The 13,183-nt window shown below is 44.0% G+C and overlaps 1 protein-coding gene across 1 annotated transcript in view; it reads right to left on the bottom strand.

Annotated features, from left to right (window-relative positions):
- DGCR2 (DiGeorge syndrome critical region gene 2) overlaps window positions 1-13,183 on the bottom strand; it is a 69,520-nt gene that overhangs the window by 18,654 nt on the left and 37,683 nt on the right. The window contains exons 2-4 of the mRNA XM_019539098.1: window positions 4,130-4,255; window positions 1,450-1,660; window positions 269-345 (exon numbers count right to left, since the gene is read on the bottom strand). Of these exons, the coding sequence (XP_019394643.1) occupies window positions 269-345; window positions 1,450-1,660; window positions 4,130-4,255 (414 nt within the window). The remainder of the gene's footprint in view (window positions 1-268; window positions 346-1,449; window positions 1,661-4,129; window positions 4,256-13,183) is intronic.

The following is a 13,183-nucleotide window of genomic DNA, read 5'->3' as shown; positions in this document are numbered from 1 at the left end:
AGTCAGCTTCCCAGCAAGCAGCAATTAAGTTACTCTTTGATGGAAAGGGTATTTATTTTTCCCAGATTTACTATAAAAGGAGCCAAAAGGTAAAATTCATGGACAGTGATGGACAGAAAGTTATTTTACGTATATTCCTTCCACCTTTCACAAAGCAAAGTTCCTAGAGATTACATTCCTAATTGGGAATAGAGGTTTTAGACTATAATTAGCAGGCTTTACTTTAAGCACAATGCCTGAAAATTGACATCTACTTTCTGAAGCTTACCTTTGTAAGCCACCTGCCAGTGACCCTCTAGAGAACGATTTCGGTTGGTAATGACATACTGATATCCAACCCAGAACCTACAGAGAAATAGGGATTTGAGAATTCTCAGTACTACAAGAAAAAAAAGCACTTCCGTACAGAAAGGAATTAAATACAAGACCTTACAATTTCTCACTTTTAATTGGACTTTTTAGAGCATTAATGCTCTGTCCTGCTACATTTCAAAGCCACAGCTTGGGAATATACCCACCGACAGGTTTGTTTTTGTGTTTTTGCCTGCCTATTTCCAAAGGGAGCTAACTGATACAACCAAAATAAATGACATGTCAACTTGTGACAATTCATTTTATTATTAAACACAGAAATCCCAGCATTGAATCTACTCCAAGACTGTACTGCCATGACAGAGTTTACAATCTTCTTGACGGAATTCCACAAAGGTATCCCAAATCCAGTAAGGTGCAGTGCATATTTTCATGCTGTCAAATGCATCTCTAGGGTGATGCTGAATTAAAATAATCAGCAGTTGATTACTGTATAGTAGTGCTGCTGACGACAGCCTAAAGAACAGGTGGAAAGCAACAGACAGATATTATAATCAGTTTTTAAAAGTGTGTGCAAGTAGGTTTTTTTGCAACTCAAGCAACTGACAGCCTTCTTCCACCTGCCTAAAGTTATTAAATATTCAGAGGCTTTTCTTTGCATGCACTGAAAATGGCACCTTACAACTCATTCCAATCTCCTCTTGCAGGCTGCCAATGTTACCGGTCTTTTACCAAGAGAGAAAATTCAGTTAACTGAGAAAAAGCTAAAACTACTGCATTCCTCCAAAGACTCAGACTGTTTAACGCACGAAAAAATTGTCATTCTGGCTACAGTTCTGGCAGAGAGGACAGGGTTATTCAAATATATAAAGATGTTGTTGAAAGTGCCCACCAACACAACTTGCGTCATGTGACATTTGTAGCCTCTTTGTTAGCACCGCACAGAACATAAAACACAGGTGGCCAGACAACAGCTTAGACTGCTCCAATGAGGTTATCCTAAACTGAAGTCCCTGGCTGTCACTGAATCTACTAAACAAGTGGCAGTACCTTGCTCCTACCAAGTTAGCTATTACCAGGTCTCACATACAAGCTATTAATAGGATGCAGGTGCTACATTTTCCCCTTTCTACTCACCTACGTTGGTCCTTCCTTCCATAGGCTTTTTCCTCCAGGTCCCACTCCTGTGCCAGGATGAACCGGAGCTCCTGGTCTGCAGTGAAGGTAGCCAAAGACCCATTCACCCTCTGACATGTCTGCACAGCATCCCAGTAGTTCTCGCCATTTAAATACACCCTGTAACAGCTGGCTGTGCCCTCATAGTGATGCCATCCTGTTGGGCACTTTCCTAGGAAACATGGAGAATAGAAGGGAAACCATCCCCCCAAATTAGGATCTTAACTTGAGACAATGTACTTCACATGGTTTGTGAAGGTGACATGAACACTTTTAGTGTTCCAAACACAATGAACGAAACAGATACTTTGTAAAATGTCACCCCCTCATCTAGGACAGTGGGGGCCAAGTGTTTTGGCAAGCACTGCACAAAATTAGCCCTGCACCCACACTGACTGCCACTCGGATCCCTTTCCCTTACCTAATCGACTGTTTTCTGATGTTGCCTGATCTGATGCTCCAACTACCCACCCACAGTGTTATCAGTCCCCTCCCCAATCTGCTACATGCCAGGAACACAGGCAGCCCATGCCACTCATGGCACCAGCACCATAAGCTGGTCACCCCAATCTAGGAGTAGAAGTGTATTATGGATCACTGCAGTGGCTCCCAATGTAAAACTAATTAAATTAAAAATTAAAAAGGAAGGTGCTCTGGCACTTGAGCTATTCAAAAGCAATTTACTTCTCACTTGCATTGTGACAGCACTTAGAAGTCTCTGATAAAGATCCAGGCTTGATTGTACAAGACAGAACACATTGCCTTGGAGAGCTTACAAAATAATCAATCTATTTTCAAACTAGCAGCAAGAAGCGTAACAGATACTAAATGAGGTGGGAGAGAAGGAGGAAGAGCTAATTGCTGCATCTCCTGGATGTTAGCCACTAAAAAAGTCACTGGTGCCAGATTAAACTGCTTGCAGATATCACTGCAGAAGTGGGCCTCTGGAAAGGATATAGGGCGAAGAACATGGTCTTACAAAGACTAGTGTAGTGGTGTCAATTCAGTAAGCAAAGGAAGTGCAGAAGAAAGCACAAAAGGCACTGTTGACAGAAATGGAGCAATGGGCTCTATAACGCTGGTATGAGTGGTTCAGAGACAGACAGCATAATCAGATCAATTAACAAGAAAGATTATTGTAACTTTTGCATCCGGCTTGACCTGATTCTATTCCAGTATTATTTCTGCAATACCTGCCATTCACATTCTACCCTCAGTTATTTGACCTTTGTTCTTTCCAATTTCAGAACATCTTTCTTCAAAGTCTGCAAGATCCAAACTACTATACGTGAATACTTTGAGAAAGAGTAGTTTTCAGAAAACATTCTTGAACACCAGATTTCAAAGTAAATTGCTGCCCAATATCACCACTTTTTCCTACAGTAACACTACTTTGAAAGCAATCATATTTTATTCCCCACTTAAAAAGTCAGTGTTCAACCCTGCATTAAATAATTGCAATCATCTAATACAATGCGTTTTAAGCACAAATGTGTCATTCAAGGCCTTGTTAAAAAAACTGCGCCTGTGTTGCAATTTCTCTGGAAATACAGGGCCATATTTTCATATTCCCGAAGATTCCCCATCTTCAAAAAACATCCACCACGATTTAACAGAGAACTAAATTTTTTTTCAAGAAAACTGTTGCTATTCTGGAATTTTCTCTTATAAGTATTAACAGATAATATACTTCAAGCAACAACATATTTAAGTATTTGCAGCGTTTCTATATAGCGCACCTTAACAGAATGCACTGGTGTACAAGTATTTAGGTCTCTGGCATATCTGTTTTTGGGCAAAGTTGCTTAAGTTCCATGCTTTTCTTGACCTTAAGTTGATTGTGTTACAACACTGCCTAGAAACAAGTGCAAAAGTGAGAAGCACTCAGTCCTGAATAGCTCAGGGACCAGTCAGTGACACTCAGAGAAACGGGAACTACCTATTTACTGGGTCAGACCATAAGTCCATCTCACCCAGTCACCTTTGTCACACAGAGGCAGAGAGCAGATGCTGAAAAGGAAAATGAACTGCGTATAACCAGGGTTTCCACCCCCCCACCCCGCACTGCCTCTCTCCCACTTGGAGCCTCCAACATTTAAGGTCTAGGAAGTTCTGATTCAGAGGCTGTTACCCTGGCTCCCAAGTTCAATTGCTACTGATGCACCTTCCTTCCAAGAATGTGTCCAATCTCTTTTTGAATCTGGCTACATCATCATGAACTGCCCAAGGTAAATCACAGCAAATACATTCCCAATTCAAAAGAAAAAGAAACTATAATATGTAATTGTACAAGTTGTGCTAGTGTAGATCCACGCGCTGCACTGTTCACAAGTGCGGAAACAATACCCAGTGCAAGTAGTAAAGATCAAATCAATCAAAAAACATTATATCACTTGCAGTGCTGCACAAGAAATAAGCTGAAGAGCTACTTATGGCTCTGGATCCCCAGTCTGAGCATCACTGCGCTAACTTACAAAAGAGCCTTTGAAGTTCTGCTCCCTTTCATGGACTTCCATAGGCCGAGTTTTGGGGGGGGGGGTTGGGTTTTTTTTTTTTTTTTAAAGCCTCTCGAGAAGAAACTGCCTAGACTCCTAAACAGACTGCTAGGAATTTGGACCAGCTTCCCCAGTCTGCAACTTACTGCTAAAGCGGACAGGCTGCGCCACGTTGACGGTGTGAAAGCGGGTCGTATCTGCTCCTCTGCCTCGATTGTGCCTGGAGTCCACATTCTCTTTCCCATGATAAGGTCGCTGGTCCCCTGTCAAGCCTAAACGCAAGCGGGAATGTTCAGTACAAGTGAAAGAAATGCAAGGCAAGCCAATTTTACCATCTCAGCAAATTAAACCACAACCCTTCTCTCACAACAGGTCCCAGCAAATTTCAGCTCAAGACCAGAAGCCAATGAATTGGAGTTGCCTGCAATAAGAGTTTACCTGTCCAAAAGAAACATGAAATTGCTACAATCTAAGAGAGCCAACAAGCCACTACATGAGTCTTGAAAATTAAGCTAGATATCTGCAGCAGGATTTCAGAGGCAGATGAGCGCAGGACATGACATGCAGCAGCTGGAGTTGCTGGAGTAAATGTTGCTACTCCTGCTTGCACAGAACCATCCATCCACCAGTTGCTGAGTTCACATGCATGAGGTTATTAGAGACTGCTCCCTGTTTGATGTTTTACAAATACTTCTCAGAACTCCAGGGCAAAAACTAAAATAGTGCAGTAAAAGCAACCCACCCCAAGCACCTGGCTAATTTTTTCACTTATTTCCAAGCAGAGGGAAGTCTAATTTTGTAGGATGTGAACTTGATTACCTTGTATTTAGACTGTTTCAACACTTTTAACAAACTGACGGGCCCTTTAAAAGTGTCTGTTTACCATATGTTGTACAGGATCACCAGTTAAGGGAGGAAACTCATTAAAGAGACAATTCCTAGCATGAGCCATATGCATATTAGGACTACACAGAGAGCATATAGCTCAAGCATTGCACCAAAAAGGGAAAAGGTGGATGGTTGTTCTCAGAGAAGGAAGCTGTTAAAGTCTTTATCAGAAAAGCCCCCACCAAAAAAAGTGTGTGTGTGTGTGGGGGGGCAGGAATCTGTAGGTAACTTCCATAAAATTCTATTTAGACCAAATATGAAGCAAGCTGATCTGCCTCACTTTAGTATCTAGGGCAATAAACTTGTTGCACAAGATATTCTCACATAAAACACTGATTCTAGGAAATCTACCTTCAGAACAAGGTGTGAAACAGCCATGAAAGAAGTGACATACCCTAGAAATGCAACATCAGTTCTTGCAAATCTGGATCTGAGGGTCCTCAGATTTATTGAGCTTCTACCTGGACTGAACTGCCTCTATGTGGATAACAGAGTTAAAAGAAAAATCTTCCTTGGGAGTTGAAAGCCACCTGTCAGCAACCAGAAACAGCTGCACATTTCCATAACAAAAGGTGCCACTAGACTGTTTCTACTGTGCCATTTCTGTACTCAAAATAATATTACAGATTTTACCATGAAGAGAGTAAATGGCAAAAGCAATTCTTAAGATACCAATCAAGCTGCCTTTCCAAGATTTCCAGAGAAAGCAAGATATTAACTAATGTTAAGGCCCATATCAGTTCACAGCTTTAATACCCCAAAGTAACAATTCCAACAAGGAATGAAACATTTCCACAGCTCTCACTGCTACTTCGGATTACAGTGATAAGCAACAGCAGTAGCACTGGCTTTAATAGACAGATAATGAAGCTCTGCAGTCCTTCTGGCCACAGTTCATAAAGCCAAATGAACAAAGTCTTGCACCTGTCATTCTAAAGAGGCAAAAAAACAGAGGTTATGAAGGGAGATTTCATTCTTCCTTTGAAACCCTTGCTCACAAGGCCAATACCTTTCACCTTATCACAAACTAATGAACACATGTGCAAGAGAAGATTAGCCTCAAGTAAACAGAAAAGCACCAACGAGGAGCTGCTCTCATTCATGAAAGCTTCATTACATATTGAACTATAATGCCACCTATAGTTAAGGTTGCCCAACACTTCCCATTATGTGCTCCTGTTTTTAAACTGCTTCTAATTACTAACATTAATGATTCAGGGTGAAGCTGTAGAAGCCAGGTGTGTGTGTGCACGTGTGTTTTCCTTAAATCAAAGCCAGCTACTTCTCCCGTTCAGAGTAAGGGGTGAAATGTTCTGCTCATATTAAGAAACACTCACCACTATTCTTAAAGTGTCTCATAAAACATTAATTTCAGCTACCTTATGTATATTCACTATTCGTAATCTCCAACCAAGTAATCACATATTTTCCAAAGGAACCAATTCAGTGCACAGAATGGACTAAATCTAGAGGTTAGTCAAGCTTGCGTAGTGAAGAAGGTATTGTCTCTATAGCCCCACCTAATTTACTGAGGAAGTTATTGAGGAAGGCATGTACCCATTAAGGAAATCCTGGAATGGGTGGGCCTTGGTTCTCCCATCCCGAGGGACAAGGCCACAGAGTCAAAACTCAGGAGTGCTCAGAGGACAAAAACTGGGAACATAAGGTTCAAATGGAGCATTCCTGAGACCTGCCGCAATCCTGAACATCCTCTAGCACAGCCCAAAGTAATCCAAGCAGTCTGCGCACAGTCCCCCAAGGGATTTGACCCAGAGCCACAAGGCAAGAAGGAACAGAAATAGGACCCATAGTCAGAGCATGCACACCAGTGTTCAGCTTCCTCCCTGGTATCACACAGCTGACTCCTTCGGCCAACACCAAGAGATTACTTTATGGGGGCCCTGGATGCGATCTATAGATAAGGTGGGGGCTGCTGTTTCCCTCCAGGACAGGGACTACTGTTTGATTACTATAAACCTATTATATGTCTAGGAATATTGTCTTAATTATTTAATTATGGTAGTTTCCCCATTTTTTTCCTTCTTTATAAAAAGGGTATATACAAATTCAGTCCCCAAATGCCATAAATAATATTGTCACTGGCTGATGTTTGTTTTATGCAGCATCAAGGAACAGCTAATTGAAAAAAAATGCAATGCAAGTTTACTTTAAGCTTTTGTGAAGCCAAGTCAGAAGATAATGTGAAGAGGCTTCAGTTCACAGCACTTAGGCAGCTGTTAAACTAATACATTTATAGTACTGTTATGCACAAGAATAGAAAGTGAAATATGGACAAAAAAGCACACAACAGTAAAACTGAATGTACTTCAGTAGCAACTGCAGTGCAATTTTCCCAGCCAGCTATATAATGCTACCAGGGCCCACAAATTTTCTGTACAGCCAGTTAACCTATGTACACTCCTTGCTACGAGCTTGGGAAGTTTTAAGCCACTACACTCAACCCAGCAGCTTTGAAGTCTTGTGACGTGTGAATGCAAATTTAGGATAAATTCAACTTCAGTGACTGGAAAGCAGCATACAAGCATAGTTTAGCAGGGCCAGATCAACATGATTCTTCCAAGGTCAAATGCCTGTCTGCACCTCACATATTTTACATAGTCTGGTTGCAAATGGAAACCCTGCTGTCCTTGCCCAAACGAACTTGCAATCTAAACATAAAGACTGAGGAGTAGGCAGAGGTACTTAGCTGTGGTAGTCTGAAGTCTGTCAGAAGGCATGGTATATACACTAACTAAATTTTACATATGCATATAATTTGAGCTATCTACCTCCCTACCTACTTAATTCTGTGCATACACCCAAGTTCGCTTCATCAGCTGCTGTGTAGGGGGACAAAACAGAGTACACAGAGAATGGTATTTTGCAAGCATCCTATTAGTTGCAGGGAGACTCTTTGAATGGGGAAGTACAGCCATTTTGTTCCATTCAAGTTGGGTTTTGTTAGGAAGAAAGTTACTAAGAGGAAAGACAAAACAGAGAAGGCTGATCATCAAACCTAGGAGTCTGTGAAGACCTTCTGGGAGACTTAATCAAATCAACCTACACAAAAGGGGCAATGCCACAACCAAAAAAAAAAAAATTACTGGTCAACAAATACAACCCCCCCCCCCAAAAAACACAGAGAAAAGATAAAGAATTGTGCCAAATCCCAAACTGACAACTTAAAATTAAAAATCTTCCATGCAGCATAAGAGTGAACCTATAATAAAATGGCCATACCACGGATGAAGAGCTGCACTCCCTCCCACTCTTGGACTTCTGGTCTAAAGACCTGTAGAGAAGGTAAGACATTTGAAGCTGACCCATGTAGTTGAGGTCTTTTTGGTAATGAGAGAGTGGGGACAGGGAGGGAGAAAGAAATGTCAGGTTATCCAGTGAGAAGTAATGATAGCTTTACCATTAAACTTCTCTGTTTGTATCAATAAAAATAGTGTGAAGGCAGAAGAGCTCAACCACTTTCTGTGAAATGTCATTAGACTGATACATTCACTTTATCATGTACACAGAAGTTTATTGAAGAGGTGGGTAAATTACCACTGAGACAATCATTGGTCCTTTCAAGCGGCAAGGGTCTAAACAAATTATAATCAGCATTCACTTCCTAGACCAGTGATTCTCATCCAAGGTGCTAGGGAACCCTAGGGTGCCATGAGATCCTTTCAAAGGTGCCCCGAGGTGCCACACAAAGCTAGCACTATTAAGTGTGCAAACATGATTTACAAAAAGAACCAAGAGATTTCAACTAGGACTCCATACTATTAAAGACATTCTGACCTGGAATGGTCTTTCTGAGTTTTCTGTGGCAGAAGAACTGCTCTAGTCTCTGTACCCAAATACACCAGTGAAAACAAAGAGCTGCATTTTCTGAGGGGTGCCTGGAGTCTAGCAAAGGGTGCTTTGAAGCTAATGCAGGTTGAGAACCCACTGCTGTAGACATTTTGTTGCATGAGTGTTTACACGTGAATCATTTCCTGTTATTTCCAAGAGTGGTAGATTTGAGAAGAATTGTCATGCGATTTCCCCAATTTAAGCAGAAGTTGTAGGAACATGCTGTGTAAATCCTCCCTGTAATTTCTAGTATGCAGACAAGAATAAGCAGCTACAGGGCCTTATCCCACCAAAGCCCTGGATCAAGGACAATTGCAGATGCAATGATCCGTTAATGCGGGAGTGAGCATTGGAGCAGAGTAAAGCACTTACAAGGGCTTCTATCTTAAGTTTGCAACCAAAAAATAATTCCCTGTTGAAAAAAAATGTTCATTTTAGGAAAGCAAGTTGAAGACAACAAAGGCATTTGACTTCATGTAACCTCTGTTAAATAAAAGTCTATAAGAGATCACTGGCAAGAACTCTGCCTACTTGTCCCAACTAGGTAATGGCAATTAACCCCTTACTGACAAGTTGAGTTCTGAAGACAGATTAGCAAAACTGTCCCAGAAAAAAGGAAATTGTTGCATATGACAATGCAAACAATGCACTGATTTTATTGTCGAAGAATTCCAAGCCTCCCCTACACTGAAGTTTCCCAGCTTCTGTCTAGGTACCTTCACCACCTAGCTCAGTAGGGACCAACTTTTTAGCAGGCATGCCACAAGGTAAGCCCAGCCCCTTCCCCAATTGCCACTCTAATCCTGATCTCCTTCCGCTTGCCTCATCTGCCACCCTGCCCTGTGCCATGTACTGAGGCTGCCCATACCACTTGTAGCCCATTTGCTGTGGGCTGGCCACCCCAATCTACCTCCTTTATTTTGGCAATATACTTTCCTTTTTGAAGCCAAAGCACTTACCTAGTTAAAGACTTAAGTTAGTTTATCCTTCTATTAGATTTAGATTGTACCAATAAGTTAGCAGTAAAAAGTCTGTTCTTTTATTATTTTTAATCAGCTCTTTTATAAAAGAAAATCTCTGCTATTTTCCATAATCAAGCATATGGCCTTCCCGACTATCACATACTAGAATGACTGGGACTGAATAGGAAGGACATGGTGTTCAAACAATAACCTCGGTAGTTAATGTTTCCTATTGACAACTTCGCTGTAGTATTACCTAACGATAGTAGTAATCAATATCTACATTCCCATCTGACCCTGTAATCTAGGCAGACTCCCAGCATTACCAGTGCCATCCTTCCCCTATGCAATGTTTTGGGTTAAAGTATAACACTCGCCCACCCCCGACCAGCTTCACCTTTATTTCCACCTTTCCTGAAAAGCATGTACCCTTTTTAAGCCATGTTCCAATCATAATTGCTAGTCCACTGTGTATTTTCTTATCCCTAAATCTCTGGCCTTACCCCCTATGCCAGTCATTCTTGTTCCTCCAGTCTACTATTGTCCAGCTTCCTTGCATCAGAGTACAAACTTTTCAGTTGTCACAAACTCACCACACCCTATTTCCTAACCAGATTATAAAGAGTCCTTTCACTGCCTACCAAACTCCCCACTGTTCTCAATTATGTACCTGTCCCATTCGTTGCCTTGTCTGTCGACCATCAGATAATTTTATCCATGGCCATTTCCTCATTTAGCAGCTTTTCCTCCTTCCCTTGTACTAAAATCCAGGATGCAAACTACATAGATCTCTCCCAACTTTCTCCTGCAATTTCTTTGTTCATAAATTATCTTGCCACGCCAGCCTCAGACCTTGGGGACCCAAGGAAGAGCTCATCCACTTAAGAAAAGAACATTCTCTTTCCCTGAATATATTCCAATGGTTGAACAATCCCAAGCCTTATCTGTTCAACTCCAAGGTGATCTGTTTATCTCCATTGCTCGTTCACTCTTCTTCCCTAGAGAAGAGTGAAAAAATTCCCCTGAAGACTCCAGGATGCCGAAATTGGCTCCATGCAGCCATTTAAGACACTGATCCAAGTAGGTCTAGTTTAAAGCAGGTTGAGGCAAAGGGATTTATCTGCCTGCAGCACTTGGCAGCCTAATGCCTTTGTTTTTTATATTAGTATGACTTCTGATTTATGCCAGATAAATCAGCTTGTGCCATCCAGATGCCTAAGAAAAGTCCCAAAGCTGCAGAAGTGACAGGATGTAGCTGCCTGAAATCCACTACACTCAGGAGCCAGGAGCAGTGGGGAGAGGAGGGATCCAGGCACACGCGTGTCCCACACGCACATGTGCCCCCTTACCTGACCCCAAGCACAGGCAAATGCACCAGCAGCGGAGCCAGCAGCGGGGGCAGCAACAGCTGATCCCCCTAAGGTAAGTGGGCAGAGGGACTGACACAGCTGAGCCAGATCCAGAGGGGAAGCCCCCCGGATCCCTCTCAACTGAGCCGGTAGGGAGCCACACTCCCGAGCCGCACGAACAGAGTGCGCAAACAGGCAGGCTCTGTAAAGAGCGTGCTGGCGTTTGCATCAGTGCTTGCGCCAGCGGGCAAGCAGGAAGGGCCAGGAGGGAGACTCCTGCTAGGGAAGGGCAAAGGCACCGCACTAAGCCGAAACAAGCAGCAACTCCTACGATGGTGTCAACACGGACTGCTGCCAGCACCCCTGCCCAGGGGGCGCAGCCTTCCCGGGGCTCGTCTGAGGCCTCCACCCAGACAGAGCCCATGGGGGGGCAGGTGTCCCCCCACCCCCTGGTCTGCGGGAGTTGCCCATTAAGGCCCGGGGGTGCAGGGATTGGGGACCCCCATACCTGTCCTGCAGGTGCCCATATTAGAGCCCTGGAGGCACAGGTGAGGGAGCTCCAGGAGGAGGTTAGCAGGCTGAGGGGAATCAGGGAGGCAGAGGAAGAAATTGACAGCTACTTCCTTTCCTGCAGGGTCACACACCCAAGGAAGAAGCACCCCGGGAGGTGCCCTCCACTGCAGAGTGGCAGCCGGTCACCTCCAGAACCAGGGCTGGTTGTAACACAGCAGTACCAGCTCCTCCAGTCCCACTGGAGAACAGGTACAAGGCCCTGGCAACTCTGGAGAAGGAAGGAGAGGAGGCAACTCCATGCTCTCCACGTTCTGAACAGGCCGAAGGAGCTAAGCAGGTCAGGATGAAAAAGCATTAAGTGATCATCATAGGCAACTACATCCTGAGAGGTACAGAGGGCCCCATCTGTCACCAGGATCCCTCAACACACGAGATCTACTGCCTACCTGGAGCGAAGATTCAGGATGTGAAGGGGATGATCCAAGCCGTGATCCAGCCTACTGATTACTACCCCATGGTCCTTAATCCATGTGGGTACTAATGATGCGGCCAGGAGAAGCCCTGATCACCTGATGGCAGACTACCATGCTCTGGGGTATGTGCTAAAGGAGATAGGTGCACAGGTGGTTTTCTCTTCTATCCTACCACTAAGCAGACGTGGAAGACGGCATGCAACATGTATCACGGAGACCAACTGGTGGCTTCCGGAATGATGTCTCGAGGCAGGCTTTGGCTTCCTTGACAATGACCGACGTATCACAACAAGAGATATGCTCGGATGGGATGGGCTCCACCTTTCCCCTAAAGGTGGGTGTGTGTTTTCTTCTAGGTTGGCAGATCTCCTCCAGCGGGCTTTAAACTAGGCTCAATGGGGGAAGGGGAAGATGAGGGTGGAGAAAACATTGGACTGCCAGACCAAGCAACACCCACAAGTACAGCCCAGCCTAGGCCGACGAGGGGAACATATACACAGGTAAGCAACACGGGCCAGGGTAATGCTGAAAGTAGGGAGCCAGTGCACACATCCACAGGAGGCCTCAAATGCCTCTACACAAATGTTCGTAGTATGGGAAACAAACAGAAGGAACTTCCCCTCCTGCTAGCTGACACCAACCCAGACATAGTGGGGGATCACTGAAACGTGGTGGGACCCAACACATGACTGGGAGGTGAATGTCAAGGGCTACAGGCTGTACAGGAGGGACAGGATAGGAAAGAAAGGTGGGGGCGTGGCACTCTACATTAAGGAGGAATACACATCCTCATCAATTAGCAAAGAATCAGAGGAGGGGCACACTGCAGTGCTTTGGGTTAGACTAGAAGGCAGTCGAGGGGAAAGAGACTTAATGGTGGGGGTCTACTACAGACCTCCCAACCAAGGGAAAGAGCTAGACCAGGAATTCTTAAGTCAGCTCACAGAGGTCGTTAGGTCAAATGATGTGGTCATCATGGTGGACCTGAACTTTCCAGACATCTGCTGGGAAGAGCAGTCATCCAGGTCTGACCGCTCATGTAGGTTCCTAGCCCAAATGCAGGACCTTCATCTAACCCAGGAGGTGCACAGCCCCACCAGGGGAGACGCCTTGTTGGACCTGGTGCTGGCCACGGGCGATGACCTGCTGAGGGTGCTCGCCTGCTG

Source organism: Crocodylus porosus, unplaced genomic scaffold (genome assembly GCF_001723895.1).
Source record: "Crocodylus porosus isolate Cpor-Errol unplaced genomic scaffold, CroPor_comp1, whole genome shotgun sequence".
Taxonomy (NCBI): Eukaryota; Metazoa; Chordata; order Crocodylia; family Crocodylidae; genus Crocodylus; species Crocodylus porosus.
This window is presented reverse-complemented; position numbering and strand designations above follow the sequence as displayed.